Source organism: Xiphophorus couchianus, chromosome 22, assembly GCF_001444195.1.
Source record: "Xiphophorus couchianus chromosome 22, X_couchianus-1.0, whole genome shotgun sequence".
NCBI lineage: Eukaryota > Metazoa > Chordata > Actinopteri > Cyprinodontiformes > Poeciliidae > Xiphophorus > Xiphophorus couchianus.
This window is the reverse complement of record NC_040249.1, coordinates 26,635,763-26,657,868: the sequence shown is the minus strand read 5'-3', so window position 1 is coordinate 26,657,868 and position 22,106 is coordinate 26,635,763. Positions and strand designations below refer to the sequence as shown.

Genomic DNA, 22,106 nt, shown 5'->3' with positions numbered 1-22,106 from the left:
TTGCCCTTACTGTACAGCATTTCTGCTATAAAATATATTTTATATTCTTCGTGCGAGTATTTGCTGTTATCGCCTGCCATTTCGCTGCTGCTGCTCAGAGATTTTTCAGTCTGAAGTTGTTTGGAAAAGGACTGGCATACAACCAGCAGACGTGAACAGCTGTTGGAGAGGGAGCTGAATACAGCTGCACATCATATTTTTCAGATTATCACAAAAAAAAAAAACTAGAAAATCTCTGTTGTAGTATTAGCAGCACATTTAACTTTTTTGTTATCTTATCTTGAAAATAAAAATGTCTGGTCCATATGACGAGGAAACCAGTCGGATTAAAAGATTACATCTGGAGTAATGCTACATATCCATACGTGTCAGTACACACCAACTAGACAGTGACTCATTCTACATGCTCTAAGTCTATTATGTAGTCCAAACTTTACTCTGACTTAGCAAGAGAAACTCAGGTTTACAACTTTGGTTTCAATCCCAAAAAAATCCTTGACATGTTTAGATTACAAATCATTTTTTGAATTGTTTTAGAAAGAAAAGGGCAAAGAGAAGATGCTCTGAAGAGGGAAAAACCGATATGGAGAAAAGAGGGAGTTAAGGAGAAAGTCCAGAGGCAGGTCGATGCTTTAAGCAGATTAGTATGGCGGTTTAATGGAGCTTAATGGAGCTGTGACAAGACACAGGCTTAAGCAGAAACAGTTTCTCAAAGAATTCAAAGAGTAAATAGAAAGGATGGGTGTCTTTTCTTTTTTTTAGATTTTTTTAGTCATACTTGTGAAGTGGAGTAAAAAGGGAAAAGTGGTGAATGATTGCTCCAACACTTTATGTTCAGTATTAGAGGACATTTGATATATGAGGCAGCCTGTGGGAGAAAGTGAACTGACACATGAGTGTGTTTCAGTGTGTTGTTTTGAGCTTTCCGTAGCAGCTGTCGGTTCCGACCAGGATTCCGACTCTGGACCACAGCCTGACACGTAGCATTAAGCTTTGACTTCAGATATATTTCTATGTGTGTGTGTGTGTGTGTACTTGTTTAGCTGTTCTATTTTGGTCTTTCTCTGGTAGATTCACAAATTTTCTCTTTCACTAACTTATACATTCCTTCTTTATTGTCTGCAGATTTCATAAGATTTGATTTATGATGTTTTTTTAAAATAATCTATTAAAAATTCTTAGAAATCTGGTGTTTTTTAATATGAAATAAAGATAATTATTGGAAAGAATCTCGAAGTTTATGTTAAAACTACTAAAATGTTTGAATTATTTACATGTAAAAGTATCTTTTTTCATTGTTTGCATTGTCAAAAAAATCTGAACTTATGCTTTTGCAAAATATTTTGCTGAATTTGCATTATGTATTGATAACCAAGCTGTCAAATATGTCATTATCTTACTAATTAATATCAGTATTTCCCTAACACTTGGAAGTGATTTATTTATTTTTTACTAGCTTGGTGTGGGTGACAACAACATGCTATATAAATGGGAGGAAACCGATTTGATTAAGCTGAACCAATCTGCACAGCACACACACACACACACACACTCCTCCCATGGTACAGCGGTAAACGGTGCAAATCTATTAGACATTCAGGCGTCGGGCGGCTTTTCAGGGCTGCTGCAACCCGAAAACGCTGCTTTGTCCTCCGTGGCCTGAATGAAATTAAACTACGGGTTGCAAATTAACCCTTTTACCCACCAAACAACACACACACACATATACAGACACAGAGCAGAAGTGGGCCAATGCTACCAAACACAAATAGTGATTATGGAGGGGTTAGAAAGAATCCCCCCCCCAGGATCCTTGTTCCCTTCCCCCAGACTCTGACCCCCCCCCCCCCTCCCCCCCTCACACACACACACTTCATTCATCCCTTTTCTCAGCCTCTCTGAGCGACGAATCCAACAACTTTCATATTAAAACGTTTCGCCGCACATGTAGGCAACAGCGTATTATTTGGATTCAGCAAGAGAGAGAGACATTTCTGCACCACCTCAGCATCTCCAGCTGAGTTTATCGGTGGATTTAGTGGGGTGAAAGGACAGCGAAGAGGTGGCGGGGATATTTAATGAAGAGAGAGGATTAAGGTGATCGTGTCTCAACGAGATGAAATGGAGGACAGGGTTTCTTTGAAGGTGTCTACATATTTAATGCCTGGAGGCAGCCGATACGTTGGATGTGACCCGTCTGTAGCGATTGGGTCAGAAGAAGCACAACACTTTCCAACAACTGGAACATTTCTTCCATCATTCATCACCTACACTGGAAAATGTTGGCAAACTTGACAGCAATTGGAAGAAAAGTTATTAATAATGCTTTGACTAGACCTTCGTTGCATGCAGGTCTTCACTGTCTGAACAGATTTTCTGAAAAAAATTTTTTTGGGGGGTAATATTCTAATTGTCTGTGATGAAAAGTTACATTCTATAGCTGGTTTTAACCCAGAAGCTGTCAAACTCTGAACTTTAGTCGTGTTTTGCTGTTTCTGGCAGGTGACAACTGCTGCATGAAAAAGAAGAAGCGAGCAACATCTGTTCCGGCTTCTCCACAAGTGTGAGATGCTTTCAGTTAAACGCTTTATTGCAGGCTTTGTTGCAACCCTAAACTCACAACTCTGTGTGTGAATTTCCTTTATTTTGTAATCTAGATTTGTGAAGCAAATCAAACTGTTATGCTGGTATGTAGAGGTGGAAAGAAGGAAATTTTTCAGCTGAATCCTGTAAAGACAGATTGGTATTATCCCCATTATTCACACACAGCCTCCTCCTTTCTGCAGTAGTCATGTTCCTACAGGTCTTCCGCTGCTGAATACACACACACACACACACACCCACACACACACACACCCACACACACACACACACACACACACACACACACCAGCGGTTCAAAGACAGCAGCCAGCTGCTCTGCTCTTGTTTTCGGCTGGCGTTGCTGGTGGCCAGTCAAAGTTCAAAGCCGCAGGAAGCCGTATCATGTTCGTTAAAACACACTTGAACTCCCCTGGCTGGAAGTTATGCTCCCAAAAACAACTGAGACATGCAGCAGGAACTGACCTTAGAAATGTTACAGTAAGTGTTAACATTATACATGTTCAGAAAAACAAAAAGAAAAGAAAACAAATCAAGGTAGTCTCTCTTTTTTATAAAGAAGCGTTTAAAGTAAATTCAGAACTGTTTTTTCTGTATTGGAAGTGAATGAAGGTGGATCAGTGCATCCCTAATAAATGTACATTTGGGGAGGTGTTTTTCTGCAAAATGGATCTTAAAAGCAGAAATGTTCATTTATTCATTCAAATATATAAAAAAATTTAAAGTAAAGTGTTTGGCAAATGAGTACAAAAGCCACCCTGCTGGCATCAAATGGCAACAGAAATGTGGCCAGCCGGGTGTTTTAGCAAAAAAAAAAAAAAAAGAGAGAAGCGACAATCCTCCAGCTTGTCTGCATATATGTTTGCACGTGTGTGTGAGGGAATCCGAGCCATATTATCTGGCATTACAGTGTGGGTTTACCAAAGCTCCATCTGTCCCCGCTGTGTGCTATCTGAAGCACACGGGCCAGCGGCTGACATGCACTCACACACCGGGGCCAAACAACAACTGGGTCACAGGGCCAGAAGCGGCCTGCTATGCACCCATCCCCACACCCAAAGCTCGAATTAGTGTGGCTTAAGACGGGTTGTATGCGGTCAAACATTAGATTATTACTGATGTTCACAGGATTCCAGGGCTCAACTGGGCTCCTCTTCATGTCCTGAAGCAGCACTGAGGGCAGCTTCGTATTTCAATTCTGCAGGAGTTCAACATTTGTATTACTAAGAAAGGCTGAGAAGCCAACGTTGACGTGCTCCCTGCCGCAAACAAAAACAATGGCTTCGGGCTTGCTTGTCTCGGGCGCGGAGCCCTGATTTACTGAATAGATGGTGGCATCATCATCTCGACCAAACAACGCGCTAACTGTCCCTCTGTCTACAGTACAGTCTGTGCTGCCGTCACAACAGACACGCAACCCCTGCTCCGGCTCGAGCAAGCTGCATCCAAACCATTTTCAAGAACTGCCGATTGGTGGGCTTCCAGTGGTATGATTTACAGTGTAGAGATAAATAATCTGCACTGAGCAATTAAAGCAGCTTCTGCTTTATGACGGATGGCTCATTAGTCTCGTCAGTCGTGCTGTGGGATCAGTCAGCTTGTTGTTGCATGGTAATGAGTGCTTGCTAAACAAAGCAAGCTCCATTTTGATCTCATTAGTTGCATACATGAAGCTTTATTCTGGGCCTGGATTGCATATTAAAATGAAAACATCTTAACGCGAGGCTCAGAAAAGCCTTATTAGTGATGGAGTTGAGAGCAGAACTTTCAGATTTAATTTTGGATCATTTTTATTTCAGGCATTAGATGCTTATGTCTAACCCCATTGTCTCAGTTTGCATTAATTACAGAAAAAAGAAAAGAAAATCAGAGCAGCAATGCCGGTCAGAACTCTCACAACATTTGCCCTCAAATATCGCATTAATTCTGTCAAAATTAAAATCCTGGTTTGATTAATCAGAATGGAACGATGAATCACAAGTTTTATTCGCACAAGCAGATTTTATAGCCACCAAATACCTCATGTGAACTCCACCCAGAAGCCACAAACATCGGTACAAGACATTATAAAACTCCACCTGCCCTCCAGGCAAAAGCACAACCGGCTTGTGATCCCACATGATTATTTATGGCTCAAAGGAATTCCCAAATCACTGGACTACAAAAGCGTACATATGCTTGCAGTTCTGTGGGTTTAAGTCTACATCCACTCCTTTCCTCTTTCTCTGCTATTACAGTAATAGCTCCGCTGAGACCAAAGCCAGCAAATATGACAGCAGCCCTTTTTTAGCTGCCTCCGGCCATAGCTACCAGTCATTACACTACACAGAACAAAGACCATGAAACCTTAGAAAGGGAGCTGGGGGAGGATAAAAAAATGGAAACGACACACAAAGAGGGTAAGAGGTAGGGAGAAAGCAGCTAATCCTACTGGGTTGTGTTTTTACTTGCCGTGGAGGAAAAAGAATCACTCATTCCACTAACACTGCTGTTCCTTATGCAGCTGAGTGTTACACCTTAAGATACTCCTAATATTTTAAAATTGTTGGAATATGAGGGGAAATGTGTTCAAACATAAAACAATTTTCCTACCTTTCTACTAAACATTGTTTCATTGTATTCATGTGGCTGAACTCAAGGTTTTCTAATGCAAACATACAGCAACCTGTACAAATATTAGGATTAGTGTAAAAACCCTTGAAAAGGTTTTTAAAAATTTTATTATTATTACAGTACCGTAATTTCACAACTAATTTGAGGAAAGTCCAGCCTATAACTCAGATACATTTGTTTCACTGGGGAGAAATAAATGTAACTCAGGCACTTATTTTTAATGCTTTTTTTCTTTGAATGTCTAGACGATATGTATCTGCGACCTCCTGTTTCACTAGGGCATAAAAACAATGTAAAATAGTGGTCGATTTCGCTTAGATTAGAAAATGGGAAACATCAGAGAACGTCAAGCCACTCAAGCAAAGCAGATGTGCTTTAATCTTCAAATGTCTGGAGATTGATGCAAGGCGCACACAATCGGAGCCATTTTTAAAGTTTAAAACAACCAAAACTGTGTCAAACGAGGGTGGATGAGGACTGAGGTTTATCTTTATTCCTTTAAAATATGTTTATTAATAATCTATGTTTCACTTCCTTGCCAAACTCTGAAATCTGAAACACAAAAATTCAGTTCTGAGCAGAAATGGTGTCATGAAGCCAAATACCGATTGGTTGGTTTCATTCTTTCTTTCTTATTTATTTTTATGTTTTCTGGTGATAAAATGTGACATTTGCCCTTTAAGGGGAGCCTTGCTAATTCGGTCACGGATGACTGTTGCTCTTTTTTTTGCCTGGGCTTAATCCTGGTTAGAGATCTGAACCAAAAAAATAAAATATATTGCACGATAATAAGATACCCTTTAACCCCAACATGAAACAATCAAATAAAGCCCGATTAGGTAGATGTTAAGAGTTATCCAGCTTTAAATGGATTTGATTTGCTTTAACATGATACACGTGTTTCCTCATTAGTAAATCAATTTATTTGATTTGTTGTGCTTCTGCTTCCTCCCTCAGGGATCATAAAAGATTCATCCAGCTTTTCTTTCGCTTTTATTGATTCGCTCCGTTTCAAATCTTGTGTTGCGCTGCAGAATCCAACACAAAACGCATATTTAACGTTAAATTAGTTCTCCTGAGTTACTTGAGGCGCGGCTGCACAGCACAGACAAAGGGAAAGGTTGACACTTTGCTGTTTTAGTGTGTGAGTCGGGTTTAGGTTGGCTCAAGAGTCAACTAACACCTATAAAAGCCAACAGAGAGAAAAGAGAAGCCTGACGAAATCTCCATGGAATTTTTTAATTTTTTTAAAAGCAGTCGATATTTCTCACCAGAGCAAATAAAAAGAGCAGGATAAAACAACACAAAGCCATCCAGTGCGAACAGAAAAGAGAGGAAAGAAAGGGGAGGAGATGTTGACAGTCTAAGCCTTTGGCCCCAACTGACAGGAGGAAACACTATTAATGAGCTGAATGTGATTAACATGCTGTCAGCGTGCTGCTCAGAGTACTGTACGGAGGATGGAGCAGGCTCACATGACCCCGCACTTTGCTTCGACAACACAACCGCGCGACCCGAGGACAAAATGCACCGTCCACCTCAGATTTGATTATGTAAGCTTCCGATGGATAGTGTTGCCTTCGGCCGGAAAAGCACCTTTTGTGCAACGAGACGAAATCAATTTTGGAAAAGAACGCCGGGTCGTAATAATTCTGTCAGTTGAGGGATGAAAGCTAATTCAGAAATGGTCCTGAGTGGCCCTGTTAGATCAGCAGGTTTCAAAAAAGAAAAAAATTAACTGAAAGAGGAGAGAAATCATCAGAAAAGCTGCTAAAAGTTGCAAAAGACTTGAGACTGGAGGTTCACAACCCTAAACAGTCAGAGTTCGAGTGGCCCAGTCAAAGTCCCCACCAAAACCAGCAAAAATATCAAACTCCCGATGTGCAGCTTTGATAAAAAAATGTTCTCCAAACCTTTGCAGAACAAAAACTGGTTCTGCAAAGTATTGGCTTAGGATGCATCAAACACTTTTCGAATTTGTATTTGTAAAAATAAATTAAAACCATGCATCAGTTGTCTTCTACTTATTGCATATCCTGGTTTGAGTTTCACATAAAATCCTGTGAAAAACCATTGAATTTTGTGGTTGTAGCGAGACAAAAGGAGAAAAAATGCAAAGCTTTGCAACACGATTAGGTAACCGGATGCTTCAGGATGTCGATATCAAAATGTTTGCTGGTTAACACCTTCTTTTGAAACAAGACAAAGCCATAAAATCTGATGGAGAACCATGGAGATAGCGAACAATGACAATGCAGCACCACCCTACTAAAATAATTTCCCTTCTTGTTCATTTTTTAGTCTAATTAGAGTCATAGTTTACAAAATGAGGAACACGCTAACTTGAAAAGTACATGAAACAAAAACTTCAGCCCCTAAAGTCTGGTAACCTACGTACTGTATAAAGCTAAGCTCAGCAATTTAGAACAGAATCTGTGGCATTACCTCCTTTAAAGTTTATTCCAATTTCTAGTTTTTGCACAAACAAAAGACAAATAAAGGGAATTTTAAAGGAAGGACTTGAAAGTTGAATTTCTTTAAACTCGTAATAAAGACAATACGACATATTTGTGCTTTTTTTTAAAAAAATACATCGTTTCTCCGTCTGAATTGAATGCTAAGATGCAGAAAAAACACCTTCTGAATTTCCACCGTCTCTTTAGTCGTCACAAAACCTATTTTAACACAACACAGACTCATCCGCCAGCTGTCAGAGGAAAGAGACACCAGAACTCTACCTGTTATCATCTTCAGCTGCAGCCACAGCCTGGTAATTTCATGGCACAGTTGAGATACTCTGTTTAGAGCCATTGTTCTGCAGCCACATGCATGCCCTCTCATGCACACCCATGCACACGCTGAGCTAAAAGAGACTCAAAAGCATCCAAAGTGTCTGTCATAGAACATCCCGGTGGAAGTTAAGGCTGTCCATTCCGCCGCAGCCGAGGATTTCAGCCGCTTACTGAGCTGTCACCAAACAGCGGAGCTCTGCACAATCCCCCTTCCACACTCAGCTCTCTCTCTCTCACACACACACACACGCACGCTCCCACAGTGTGTGCCAGCAAGGGGAGGAGGAGACACAAACGGCCCGCCCCTGGTTTCATATAACACACTTTTTCCACAGGGAGACCAGACACAGCATGGAAATCTGCATAAATATAAATTATGCTTCAGTTTCCTGCTTTGATTTAGGAGTAAACAGTAAATGCAATAGTGATTAGCGTTTGTAATAAATGTTGAAATACATGTTCTGGCTTTATTGTGCCTCAGTGGTATGGAAAGCTGAAGATTATGCCCCAAACAATCAAGTGAAAATTGTAAAGCATACATGCGCAAAAACAAAGTCTCCCTCTCGCTTCTCTAATCTTAATCGTGTTTTTCTCCTCCATTCAGCGGGACAAACTCTCCCACAAACAAACAATGCCAGTGAAGACAGCAGGGGGACCCAGTCTGCCACACACTGGTGACTGCATGAACGGCCATTCAGAGCTCCAGTTTCAAAGATGCAGCCCTGCAGAGACAAAGCACATTTTTCAAATGTTTGCTTGCTCAACACCAAGCCCGTTTTCATGCAAACCTATAAGAAAAGCTCCACTGCCCCTCTGAATGACGGCACATGGCGTGAAAATACAAAAAAAGTCTGCATACTGACACAGATCTGTCTTTGTGTAAATTAGGATTAGAAAAAAAGATATATGTTTTTGCAACTCGTAATAAACATCCAAGAGAAAACTTCAGATTCTGCCGATTGACACAAAGAGGTTAATCCATCTTTACACATCCTGAACACAAACATTGCCTTTAAGTTCTGTCTAAGATCTTCAAACTGTGCCAGTATAATACTGTGTTAGATAACATTAGAAAACAATTGGCATCATTAAGTCCAGACAAGTCATGAGGTTCATGAGGTCAGTCATGCATACTACGGCAAGAGGAAAACCGTAAGAAGTCCTGATCACAGTTTGTCACCAGTCATGTGGGCGAAAGCAGTCTGGTCAGATGAGATCAAAACTTCCCTTCTTGACCAGCATGCAAAGCGCCGTGTGAACACGGTTATCTCTACTGTAAAACACGGTGGTGGCAGCAACAGACATTGGAGATGCTTTAGACCTAAATTTAATATAACGAGGCTTGAAAATTGGTGCTCACAAACACTTTCCATACGATTTTAAGTCTCGTGGGTGTGGTACTCATTTTCCTTTTGGGCCTTATAAGGATTATGAATGTTTTCAAGGGCTGGTTGTGACAGAATGTATTAATAAAATCCATTAACAAACTGCAAAAATATTAGTTAAAAGTTGTGTTTGCATTTAATAAGTACTTCTTAAACAATAAATGTGCTTATTTGTAATTATTTGCAATTAAAATCACTCGTTTCGTGTTGCTAATTTAGAAATATTTACAAGACAGTTTGCGATATTTGCTCTTGCTATGACGGTTTTAAATGTGACTTTTCTGTTACTGGCCACATCAATAAAAGACTATTACTTGACATCAAGTAAGACCGAGGCAGTAGTGTAGTGAAGTAAGACATACTGCCACCTGCAGGTGGGAGTTAGTATCCCTTAAACCCAATGCTTTTGAACATTTTTGTGGAAAATTTGTTATAAGCTCACAACTAGTAGTACAGTAAAAGTGCGGGGATCTGTTGATCTGGGGGACTAAAATATGTAATATGGCAGTATATAACTGCTTTGATTTGAGTGATAAAATAACATTAAAGCACACAACTGACTTATTTATGTGTCACGCTATAGCTGAGGACCACACAAAAAGTTCTGGAGGGCTGCATTTCGCCCCCGGGCCTCCAGTTTGACACATATGTCAAACTGTTCAAAGTTAAGATGTTCAAAGGTGGAAGAAAACCCAGAAAAACTTTCTGCTCCAATTACCGCAAAAGGTTGCTCTGCAAAGTATTGATGCCACACTTTCTGTATTTATATTGTTGAAAAACGTCCTCATAAAACTTTTTTGTTCCATTTCATAATTATGCACAACATTGTGTTGCTTTTGCAGACGTCTGTACAATGGGACAGGCCACGCAGTTTATACCAGGTCTTCACATTCCCCTCCCAACCTTAGACACACGTCAGAGTCATCTTATTACCTTGCACAGAGCTTGTATTCATCTGATGATTATGTCCCTGATCAGGCATATTAAGTCCACATCACAAATAGATTTCTTATATTGAGACCAAGTAGAACAAGTCTAATTTGATTAGAACAAAAATAGCGTATGTTTTTTAATCATCTCAACTTGTTTGCATTGGTTTCGTATGAATTTTAGGGATCTGTCTGGGTGAAAATAGTAAAAATGAGATTAGGCACAAAGAGATGAAAGACAATGTCAATGAGAATTGGCATTTGAATTGGTCTAAATGCCTAAATGAATCTCATGTTGAAAATCAGATTATCGCTAAATGAGACTCAGGGGCTTTTTTACATTTATTAAACACGCTAAAAGCTGGTTTACACTGCAGGCAGTTCAGGGTGTGTGCCCTCATCGTGAGACTTAGGTGACGGAGTAAGTTGGCTGCGGGACAAAGGCAACCTCAAAAAAGCATTTTTGCCTCACAGATTCCTTCTGTTTTTCATCCATTCTCTTCCACTTATTCTAGGGTCAGGTGACAGGGCATGCTGATGTTCTCAAATGTTCAAATGACACTCCAATATTTCAGCTCTATAAACTAATTCAATAAGAATAGCGCAAGAGAAAATTGCACCCACGTCTGTTTTTGTGGGATGTGTAGGAGACTGCTACGGAAAGCTATTTATTGTTAGAAAGGATGTGATACAGACTGCAGGCAGAGCAGCTTCCAGGTGGAGTTTTAGTTTTAGAAATCTTCTGTTTTTAAAGAAGAGACGCTGCTGAACTCTTCCGTTTCGCGCTCAAACACTATCGGCCTGTTGCAGTGTAAACAGGAAGACACCAATTCAGAAATGACTCATACAGACCTGAAAAGGAATTGGCAACTAAAGCAGGGAACAACTCTGCAGAGGTTGGAGCAACACACTTGTCAATATAGTTGCTTTTTTAAAAATATATATATTTGGATGTAGCACCGCAAGTCTTTTAAAACCACTTAAACGACTAAACTCTCTCGCTATCTTTACATATCATAGTTTGCAGATGAAGAGATTTGGTAGCAGGAAGTAATTAGGTCAATTTTCTGTTCCCCTTTGGCCAAACGTATAACTTTGCCTCCTTCAAAGTTCACATTAACTTGACAGAAAGCAGCCTGAAGTCGTCAACGCAGCCTCACTTCTATTGCCACTGTGAAAGCCAACTCCTGTATCCATAAAATACAACACCCGAAAAATCAATATTTAGCCAACAGTTAATGTAATTCTATTTTTATTGTTTTATAATCCAGCGCCGTCTTTGAGGTCCAATATAACCGTGTGGAAAGACCATTATCCGCCTGCTAGGGTGGAACTTAATAAAGCAGATAACCAATATCCTCTTTTAGCATCAAAAGGTGTTTGCTGCAGGGTAATCTCTTCAATTATATTCTACTACAGCTGAGAAAAAATACATCTTTATCCCTAATTCCTGTCGTTTTGGTAGATACAACTTTGTTAAAATGCCAGGTTCTATGACAAAAGAAAAAAAAAAGAGACCAGAACAAATATTTTTTTCAAGCTTTTCCACATGTAATGCAGCATGTGTACCACGCAATTTATCTAACAAGAATAAATAACTGTTAGGGAGAAATGTACAAAACTTTGGAGGGAAGTAACTTGATTTAAATTCAGCATTCTTAATCTGAAGTAACATCCAGCAAAAGGACCTTTATTAGATCAAAAACAGAGGCATACTGTAAAGAGTAATGAGTAAATAATGAGAGCAATTCTACAAATAAGAAACTGTTTTTGTTAAAATCATAAGATGACTAGAAAGAGGAAAAATTGCCACAACAAGAAATAACAGACAACTCAGGGAAATACCACAGGAAAACCAAAAAATAAATAAATAAACAGCTGACCATTATAAGTCAGGGGACTCCATAAGTTTTTTTTCCTGTGCATATTTTCCAAAAAGTTTTTTAAAAATTACTGCTGACAGTTGCCTAATCCATATATGCATTGTGAGTTGTTAAACCTGAATGGGAAGAAAATTAAGTATTTCCAGAGTTTTAGAAACTTTTTAAAGTATTAAATGACTTGACAGCTTCTATTCTTAAAAGGGAGCAGTACTTAATAATCTTTTTTCTTTAGGGAACCATGGTTACCTCCAAGAAAAACACTTGCTGTCACCATTGCTTTTCATCACAAAGGTCTTTAAAGGCAAAGGCACTGCTGCTGGTACAACTTCATCCAAATCAACAATTTTTTGAGTCGTCCAAAAAGCAAAACAAAAATCAAGGATCAGTTTTGGAAAAGAAAACTTCAGAAAGTCCAACAAATGGCAGAGCTTTTAAAGATGATCACGGGTGAAGACGTGATATTGGTTTTATCAGAACTTTATTTTGAAGCCAATCAGCTTCAAGGTTCAACATGTTGTCATGGATTCGAATATCGTCTTCTACCAAGATCCAGACGAGACTTTCTGTCACCTCAAACCAGTCTGTCCATTTTCCTCTGACCAGTAACTACTGCTCACTGGACATTTCCAACTTTTCAGACCATTCTCTGTAAACCTGACAGGTGCTTGTTCATAAAAATCCCATCACATCAACTGTTTCTGAAATATACAGAACAGTTCTTCTGGCACCATAGCCTCTTTTTTTGTTCCCCGTACTGATACTCAGTTTGAACTTCAGCAAGCGGTTTTCAGCCTATCAAGATATCTCAATGTCAAAATTTTATATCTTCCACACCCAGAGCAATTTGAATGAGAAAAACATGATGTAGAGCTGAAACATAGCACTGTTTTTGTCTGTGACACACGAGTTGTTGCTAAAAATAATCCCCATCATGTCTAAATACAGACCAAAGCTCCCAGGAATAGATCAGAATAGCCATGTAGAAACACTGAAAGGCGTCAAGAACCAGAAACCATCAAAAAAATACTTCAAGAGTCAAGAGGTTTGTTCAGTTGTGAACAAATATGTAATTTTCATGTTACAAATATGTAACTTTTGCTAATGCAAACACACACACACACACACCCTTTCTTACAGCTTACGCAAAGATGTAAGAAGATTTCTAGGAATTGTCAACTTTTACTGCACCACCTTAAGTAAATAAGGATGTTGGTTGTATGTCTTATTGTTTCGATTTAAACTCCTCTTCACAGCGCTTCTGAAGCATCGAACTTCAGGTCATTTTTCAGAAGAAGAGAGACAAAAATCAGCTGACCCGAACGCTTCGGATAAACTAGAGAGAAGCTCAAATATTTGCTCAGAGAGCGACTTTACAGTACAAACAGTCATAAGAACTACAATGGTCTGTAAACTTTAAAAGATGGCTGCTTTTGTTGGCTCATCTGAGATCATAGAACTGGAAAATAGGAGTGGACGTCTTATTAAAATAAGATTCTTAATAATGAAAATTATTCGCAGGCTATTAAGAAATCCAGTCATTTCATGCATAATGAAACTGTAAGAGAAGAAACGACCAAAATCCCCGTTAATTGCTTCACAGAATATCTAGAAAGAAAAAGGAAATTATAATCATGTGGTTTAAAAACAAAGGAAATGAAACATTTCCTGCAAAGTCGCACATTTATTTTGCTAAGATGTACCTTTTAGATTAGCGGCAGCTATAAATTAGACACTGGTATGCGCATTAATGTCTTTATTAAATGTGAAATCAAATAAAATCTTGTGCGTTAATTGACAGCAAATGCTCTTTACTCATCACACATATATACATATCTGTAAAACTTACTGTACAGCAGCTGGCAGCAGTGTGTATATCTGTAAAAGCTCTTCATTTCCTCCACAGTAATGGAGACAAAGCGCTCCTTTCCACCGCCTTCCTTCACATCCTCGCTCTCCACCTTCTCCCTCACCGTCTCCATCTCCTCAGGTGGAGGGACGGACGTCGCCGAGCTTTTATTCTGCTGTCCTCATCCGTTTTCAAACTCTCGCTTTCTGCTGCACACCTGTCAAGACGCCCCGTGTGATCACATCGCTCCTGTTTCTGCCACCCCACCCCTCGGTGACAACATGTCCTTTCAACCTGCAGTGTGTTTGAGCAGCGCCAGGTTGCTGCGGGTGAATCGAAATGCCATCAGAAACAGTTTGTTAGGGATTATTACAGAGGTTTAATTGAGATCTGTTTTGCTATGAGCTACGCAATTGTGGTGGACACCGTTAATAAGATGGGAAAGCCGCAAAACGTCATTGCCATCTGCATATGCGTGAAAAGTTGAGTGGAAGGAAAAAATGTGGTAGAACAAAAAAGCATCCATGAACTTATTAAGATATGTAGGTCCATCACAATTAATTAAAAATATTAATTAAAAAAATTAGCAATACATTCAAAAAGTGAAATGTGTAGTTTTTATTACAAACAAGTGATATACGTATGTCTTTGAGGGTTTTTTTATGTTAATTATGATTAACAGATCTCAGAAAAACCTAAATTGAACTTTCCTTCACAATCCCCTAAAGGTCTGTTGCAAACTCAGGTTTTCTTTCCACTAAACTTTACATTAACATGCTTGAATATGTTAGGACTAACCAGAGTTTTCTCAGTATAAAGTGCATAAAGTGATCCATCAGTCACTCACACATCTGCACACAACCACACAGCTGGCTGAAAGAAGGTTTGCATATCACCAATATCCCAGTCATGGCAATGAAAATACAGGAAACTATCGCTAATATATTGTGTTTGAGCTCAACGCTTTGGCAGCTTGTCTCAGAGAAGTTAAAAATCTTGCAGGGAGCCTCATCAGCAGCTTAACAGCCATATTACACATTACAAAACAGTAGCGAATGGAAAACAGGAGACAAATTTGATAAAACTGTACATTTAAATGTTTCTAGAAGAAAAATAACCCTTGAAATTTATATCCCAAAGCATTTATGGGACCATAGTCCAGCCCGGAGCTTGGCTTTCGGCAAATATTTGAGCTGGCTCTCCAAATCGCATTACAAAAACGTCACAAACTCAAGGTAGAATTTTTCTAATTTCTTTACTTTTTCCACCAGCTTTATGCAGCACATAAACCATCTACAAACTCATTTTCTACACCTAAACAGAGCTTTTTTCCAACCCTGTTCAGACAAAGCGTGCCTGCTCAGTCGCCAGCCCAAGCAGGCAGAAAACGCAACACTCACCTTGCGTGTTTGTCTGTGTGGATTTATGAGCCTTTGTTATTTCTGCAGTTTGACGGCCACAACAGAACCAGGCGCACATGGTGAAGGTAAAAGGTCGACTTCACCTGCCAACCAGCTGTCTTGTGAACGCACTTCTACGCTGGTGAAACACTGACTGGTGGGGTAAGATTTCCAATCAGCCACTGGCAGAGGTCATGTCAGCTAATCAGTAACAAGGCTCAAACCAAAAGTCCACTAGTGCCCCTCCTGGTCTGCCGAGCGGAAAGAGTCGGACCTGATCTCCGTTTAGATAAAGACGCGGACACGTTCGTGCCGCAGAACCAGAAGGAGTTAAACACCGGGATTGTGCTTATATGTTTAAAAAAAATACAACCCGTATCTTTACTGCTGGTAGGAAATCCTGTTCTGTCGTCTTGCCACTTTATTAAAAAATAAAAGAAACTCAGCTACAGGAAACTGAGACAGTTTAAAGAAGAATGGATAAAAAGTGGAGATTTTCCAGATGTAAAAGCCGCACTGTTACTTAGCGGGATCGACACTAACCTCTTCTCCAGGTTGGTGTGTGTCGGGTCAGCAGGCTAATCGAAACACACACGTCACTCAGCAGCTGGAAGAACTCTTGGCTCTCTTGAATCAACTCCAAAAGAGACATTTTTTGAACTGTACTGTATTTTTAATAAACATAACAATGAAAACTCAGTTCCTGCTGCTTTACATGTCCCTTTTCCCTCAGTTTGGAAGCGGTGTACACGTCTAGTAGTGAGTGTGTGGTTATTTATCTTATTTCATGAGTTTATCTCAGGAAAAGAAGGGTGGAGGGTGGGCAGGAACAAGAATCTCCCCCCCCCAACAGCTAATTATACCATCGGAGCATGTGTGTGTACGTGTTTCTAGGCTACAAAAAAAAAAATAATAATTTTTAAATGGACACAAATCCTGCACGTTAAGGCATTTACATTCACTCCCTCGTTGCTCATATACCCCTAAATCAAATCCATTGCAAGCAATTCCTTACAGGAGTCGATCAATTAGGACATTTTAGAAAGTCAAACCTAATATGTAAAAACTAAAACTTAGTGATTGCCATACTAGAAAATGCTTAGCAATTGTTCACTGAAAATGCAGTGTTTTAAAAGAAAAAAAGTAGAAAAGAACAAATTATGGTAGGTCTGAAAAAGTCTCAGATATTTGCCTTCATGAAAGTAAATACAGTTTACATCTCTTCGCTTTTTGGGTCAAATGTTTTTATTTTTATTTTGTTGGTCTAGAAAATGTTGTTTATTTTTGTCTATTCTCAGCACAAAAATGAAAACTGTCAGGTTTAATGAGATTGTGACCTGTATATTATAACACCAAAATAAAAGCGCGCTTTGGAGAAAAATACTTTGTTTTGTAGTGAACGTTTTCAAATAAGAGGATATAACGTTGCCAGTGAAACGATCATCCTAAAAATAAATATTTGTGCCCATTGACTTGAAGGTGAAATTTCAAGTAAATTCACATATTTCAACTGCAGTAAAATATGTGAAAACAATTTTTTTATGTATTTAAAAATGTTTCCAATTTTGTCTGCACAATCAGATGTATCCAGTGCAAGTGATCAAAAGAAAAATAACATGTAGCCTTAAAAGGAATAAAATTGTTTAAAGCGGTATTAAAACCCAGTTTTTCTTTTCTTGTGAAGAATGTCATGGAGTAACATACAATATTCTTTTTAAATACTGGAAAATAACCATATTATTTTAGGCCACTGCATTTATTATTTCATAAAGAAAGATGAGTTCAATTCCCTCTCAGCAGCTGCTATTCGGAAACAAACGGTCAGAACTAGAGGTGGGATTATTATTTTGTGATCTTAAAATGACGCAAAAGCGTATCTGAGATGACCTTCATTCTTAGGAGCTTAGCGAAATAAGTGAATAATAAAAATACATAGGGGGGAAAAAAAAACATGCGATCATCTTTTCTCCTGTGATGCAGCGGAGTTTCAAAACACCGCATAGCGTGTTTAAAGCCTTGACAGCTTTACGCGATACTGTCAGTTACAGCAGAGCTAATCATTCCCAACAATCTGAAGCTCATTTTTAAAATATCACGTTTTCCGAAGTTTCCAAGTCGTGCTGAGCTCAAACAGAGGGAGCTCCTGAACCCCGGCACTCCAGACACTACTTGGAAGTTACGGGTACTAAATGAATGAAATAAGAAATTACACTGGTGCCATCCGCAAAGGTCTCCATCTCCTTTAGACGATTGCATTATCTCTGCCTTACCTAATTTATCATCACACAATCGCACTGACATTCCCACTTTGCAACTTCAAAGGCAACAGGAAAAGTCTGCTCATGCACTTTTCATTATCTGGTATCCTGCACAATTTGATTTATTAATGAGTGAAGCAGAAGAGTCGGGAGTTAAGTTGTAACAAAAAGATGAATTGTTCCAACATTTCCCCCCGCCCCCGTGTTGAGATTCTTCTTGAACGCAGCGTTCTCAAGACAGCCAGGAATTGATTTAACACATAATAGGATGTGAATATATTCATACGTGTTTCTGTCTCGCCCAAATATTAGTTCCACTCTTATTTCTCAAAAGAGTTTTATGCACAACAAGCTGCAGGGGCAAAAGCACAGATTTCCAAAAACTAAATTACTGCAACATTAACATATCCTGACCAAGCTGAAGCTAAATGATATGGAGTATGAGGGCCAAACTATGAGAAAATTACAAAATTAAATGAGAATATAGTGGTAATATCACAAGAAATTATACTAGAATCAAGTTGTAAAATTTCAAGAAGTCATAATGTCACGAGAATAAGGTTTCAACATTACAAGAATAAAGTCGTATGAGAATAAAGTTGAAATAATATTAGAATAAAGCCATAGTAGAAAAACAACAAACTACAACTTTATTCTCGTGATTTTATTTACTTTTTTATTTCCTTAGCATGATGACCCTAATTCTTTGGCGTAAAATGCTGTATGAGTCACAGAGAGAAAGAAATTTGGGAAGCAGAGGAAAAAAAAAAGAACAACTATTAAGGGAAAGTCTCCATTATTTATAGCAAGTGGGTTGATGTAAAGTTGAATATTTTGGCCAACTTGAACAGCTATGAAATGAAAATAGATCATTTCATTAGGAAGAGAGGCTGAGGAAGACGTTTTTAACCCAGCTGTATTGTGATTAAACACATGTAACTATCTGCCACTTTAAATGACTGTAATATACTTCCATAATTAGGTATTTGAGCAAAGAGAATAATTCAATAAACTCTGGAAAAAGCTGCAACATAAATTGTATAAAAAGTGAAACACTGATTATTTTCATCCATTTTTTTTTCTACATTTTGCTGATGCGGTTTGAATCATCTGCCAATAGGCAAATTTTCCAAAGAAAAGTCTGTCCACTGTCACACTATAAAAAAAAAAGTGCCACAATTTCCTCCACTGTATTTGTTTTTACTATAGAAAAGCACTTTAGTTTTTCTGCCAGCTTGGTACTGCCACATTTTGTGACTAAAAGGTTTATTTTAGTATTTTTTTAAGTGTGTGAAAACACTAAAAGCACACTAATTGAGAGAAACCAAAGTAATGAGTACATTCTGGACAAAAGTTTTCACGGTCAGATAAGACAAAGGTTAAGTATTTTTGGCTACAATGACAAGAATGAATGTTTGGGAGAGTCAAACTGAGGATGTGAAGTGTAAGAATGATGTCAAGCAAGGTGGTGGCAGCGTCGTACTGAGGGGTTGTTGCATTGCCAGTGTTGCTGTGCGTCAATTTCCAGAAATGTTCAGAAACTGTGTCATTTATTTGTGGTGTAATCATCTAAAAACGAACAGCTCAAATAAATAATTAAAAGCTCAAACTCATCACAGTGTACTGTAGATTTTGTTTTAGAATGACAAATCTTAAAAATAAAAAAGTCTCTCATATACTAAGATATGTGTTGGCTACTGAGATTTATTTTTCAAATAAAGAAATAAAATGTGCAATACAATTAGGAATTAACTTTATCGCACTTAAAATAAACTTACTGGTTGAGGAAATTATACTGCCAATTTTTTTTATTTTTTTTATTCTATTTAATTTATTTGTGGGATTTTACAGGCTTTTATTGTATAGATGATTCTGAAATGTCTCAAACAAGATTTGAGGCAAGAAGTGAAAATGTTTACAAAAATCTGAAGAAGTAAAGAGGAAAAGATGGCAGAAAACGGCGGCTCTCCTTACCGCCAACTGTTGACAACACCTCCCCCGCCGCGTCCACCTCGTCCACCTTGTCCACCTCGTCCACCTCCTCCACTAGAGATGCCTTTTGTCCCATATTTACTGGACTAAAAACAACAACAACAAAAAAAAAGGCTCTCAGCAGATTTCTCTTCACATGCAAGTCACAGCCTGTAGCAACGCAACAAACAAACGCAACAAATGTATATTTATCCAACTGCACAGAGCTAAGTTCAGACGTGCGAGCGCCCTGCAAAGAGTACGGCTCAGGTGAAACTCCTCGGAAGGAATAACGAGAAGAGAGACAGACGGATGCTTATTTTGGTCAGCTGAATGAAGAGCGGGAGGGGAGGAGAGGAAGGAAGGAAGGGACACTGAAGGCAGTTCTGCAATCGCATAACACATAATGACCTCCATGATTCTGTTCTTGCAGCCACGTTAACAACTTTACAGCTGCTAATTTGATCTTCTTTGATGTAGGTTAGCTTTGCATTGTGTGATCATCTCAGGATTTTGTTTGAAACAAAATTGAACCAAGAAAGTCGCCTACTTCTATTCAATTTGACCTTATATACTGTATATATATATTCAAAATAATTATCATCATTTCTGTGAAAATTTCAATTATCACTCAGTTCAGGTTTTTCACTTTGAATGTCTGGTGTTTTATCTCATGGATCCCCATCTGATGAATTCTGGTAAGAACAATCAACACAAATTTGTCCAATTCCCCGTCCAATTATCCCCACAGAGGGCCCTTTCATTGCTTTGACAATACAGCAGCGTGCTCGCAGTCATATGGACTAAGATCTTGTGACGTGGTGATATGCCAGTCTAAATACAGACCAAGGCGAGTGAGCTCCATGTGCAGCACAATGTGACACTTCTGTTAGTCAAGTTTTTTTCTCAGTTGTGGCCAAAGAAAGGGGGGAGTCCAGAGGATACAGAAACAGAGGAATCAGCAGATTTTAAATGGGCGTAATTTCCAGAAGAAAAAAAAAAGGGAACAAACTCACTTTTGGTTTTAGTTTGGCACCGAGACGAACGTTTATCCGGAGACATTCTGGGTTCTGTGTCAGTGCGGCAGCTTCATGACCAGATGTGAGAAGAAAACGCACAAAATTTGTGAAAAGCAAGAATAAAATTGACATGAAGGACACTGCATGCAAGTTATTGGCGAATGACTTGATCTAATCAATCGTTTTCACAGAATGATGAACAGAAGTGGAAAAAAAGTGGAGGGATGTTAAAAGGTTGAGTGGTGGGGTGTGCTGTGGTGGCGCAGGGGGTTAGCATGCCCCACGTTTGGAGGCCTTAGTCCTCGACGCGGACGTCGCGGGTTCGACTCCCGACAACCTTTGCTGCATGTCTTCCCCCTCTCCTCACCCTCCTTCCTGTCTGCCTACTGTAGAAAAAAATACAAGCCACTAGCACCGCAAAAACTCTTCAGAGAAAAAAAAAAAAAAGTTCAGTGGAAGAAGAAAAAACGCAACATGGACAGCAGCACCCTTCGTGGATTTTTAAAGCAGAACCAAGTCGACTGAGGCAGTGTGAGCATTCCTCAACACCAACTAGGAAGAAGTGGTGAAGAGTAGATTACATTTTAAAAAGAGAGCAAAGCTTTTACTTGTAGGGTGAGGACCGAACGGTGCTCAAAAAGCAACAATTATTGTCAAAAAACAAACAAAAAAAACAAATACAGTGATAAAAATATTGCTCTTTGTAATTTATCTAATTGTGGAGTCAGTTTTCTGAATTATTGGTGATATAAGTTACATTTTCAGTCATATTCAGATCTAGATGCACTTCTAATTTGCATGTATGTATTTGCTTATTTGTTTATCTGAACAAAACAGCCTGAATAAAATGCAGATTTAACCCAATAGAGGGTCATTGATTTATCTTTCGTATTTGTGACTTACATATAAAGCAATTACTAAACTCTCCAAAAGAGATATTCCTTTGTGCAAACAAACAGTAAATTAATTTGTTATTATGTAAAGCAACAGATAAAACTTTGTGTTTTTAACTTTGTGTTGAAACCTTTCCTTAATGCGTATACCTGCATGCTTTAGTACTCCACCTCCTCCTCCTCAAATAGTTGGATCCAACTGCATCTTCTTAATTGTGTTAGCTTAGTTCCTGCTCTGTGTCTTTTTAGGTTTTGATTCAGTTTATAATAGTTATTAATAGCTCATTTCTAACTATGCTATGCGAGATTACAGTGAGCGCACTCATAAATATGCAGGACCGTTGTCTGTGTCGTTCTCAAAAATGTTTTATGTTATTTACACCGTGAAACCTGCAGATGTCACTAGAGAGCCATAAACAGAAACTATTAGCTTGATTTCTCCACATTTCTGAGAATAAGAATTTTGCACACTTACATTTAGACAACTAGTCTTTTTGACCATTTAAAAAATAAAAA

At 38.7% G+C, this 22,106-nt stretch overlaps 1 protein-coding gene across 4 annotated transcripts in view; it reads right to left on the bottom strand.

Moving 5' to 3' along the window:
* The window catches only part of mcf2la (mcf.2 cell line derived transforming sequence-like a), a 42,179-nt gene extending 22,213 nt beyond the window's left edge, over positions 1–19,966 (bottom strand). The window contains exon 1 of one of the 4 annotated variants that reach the window (XM_028007112.1): positions 19,682–19,966. In XM_028007112.1, the coding sequence (XP_027862913.1) occupies positions 19,682–19,775 (94 nt within the window). In that variant the 5' untranslated portion in view covers positions 19,776–19,966. Of the gene's footprint in view, positions 1–7,952; positions 8,217–14,049; positions 14,238–19,681 lie in introns of those variants that run through there. The other 3 variants (XM_028007110.1, XM_028007113.1, XM_028007111.1) reach the window with 3 other exon arrangements.
* Between the last annotated feature and the right edge of the window lie 2,140 nt (positions 19,967–22,106).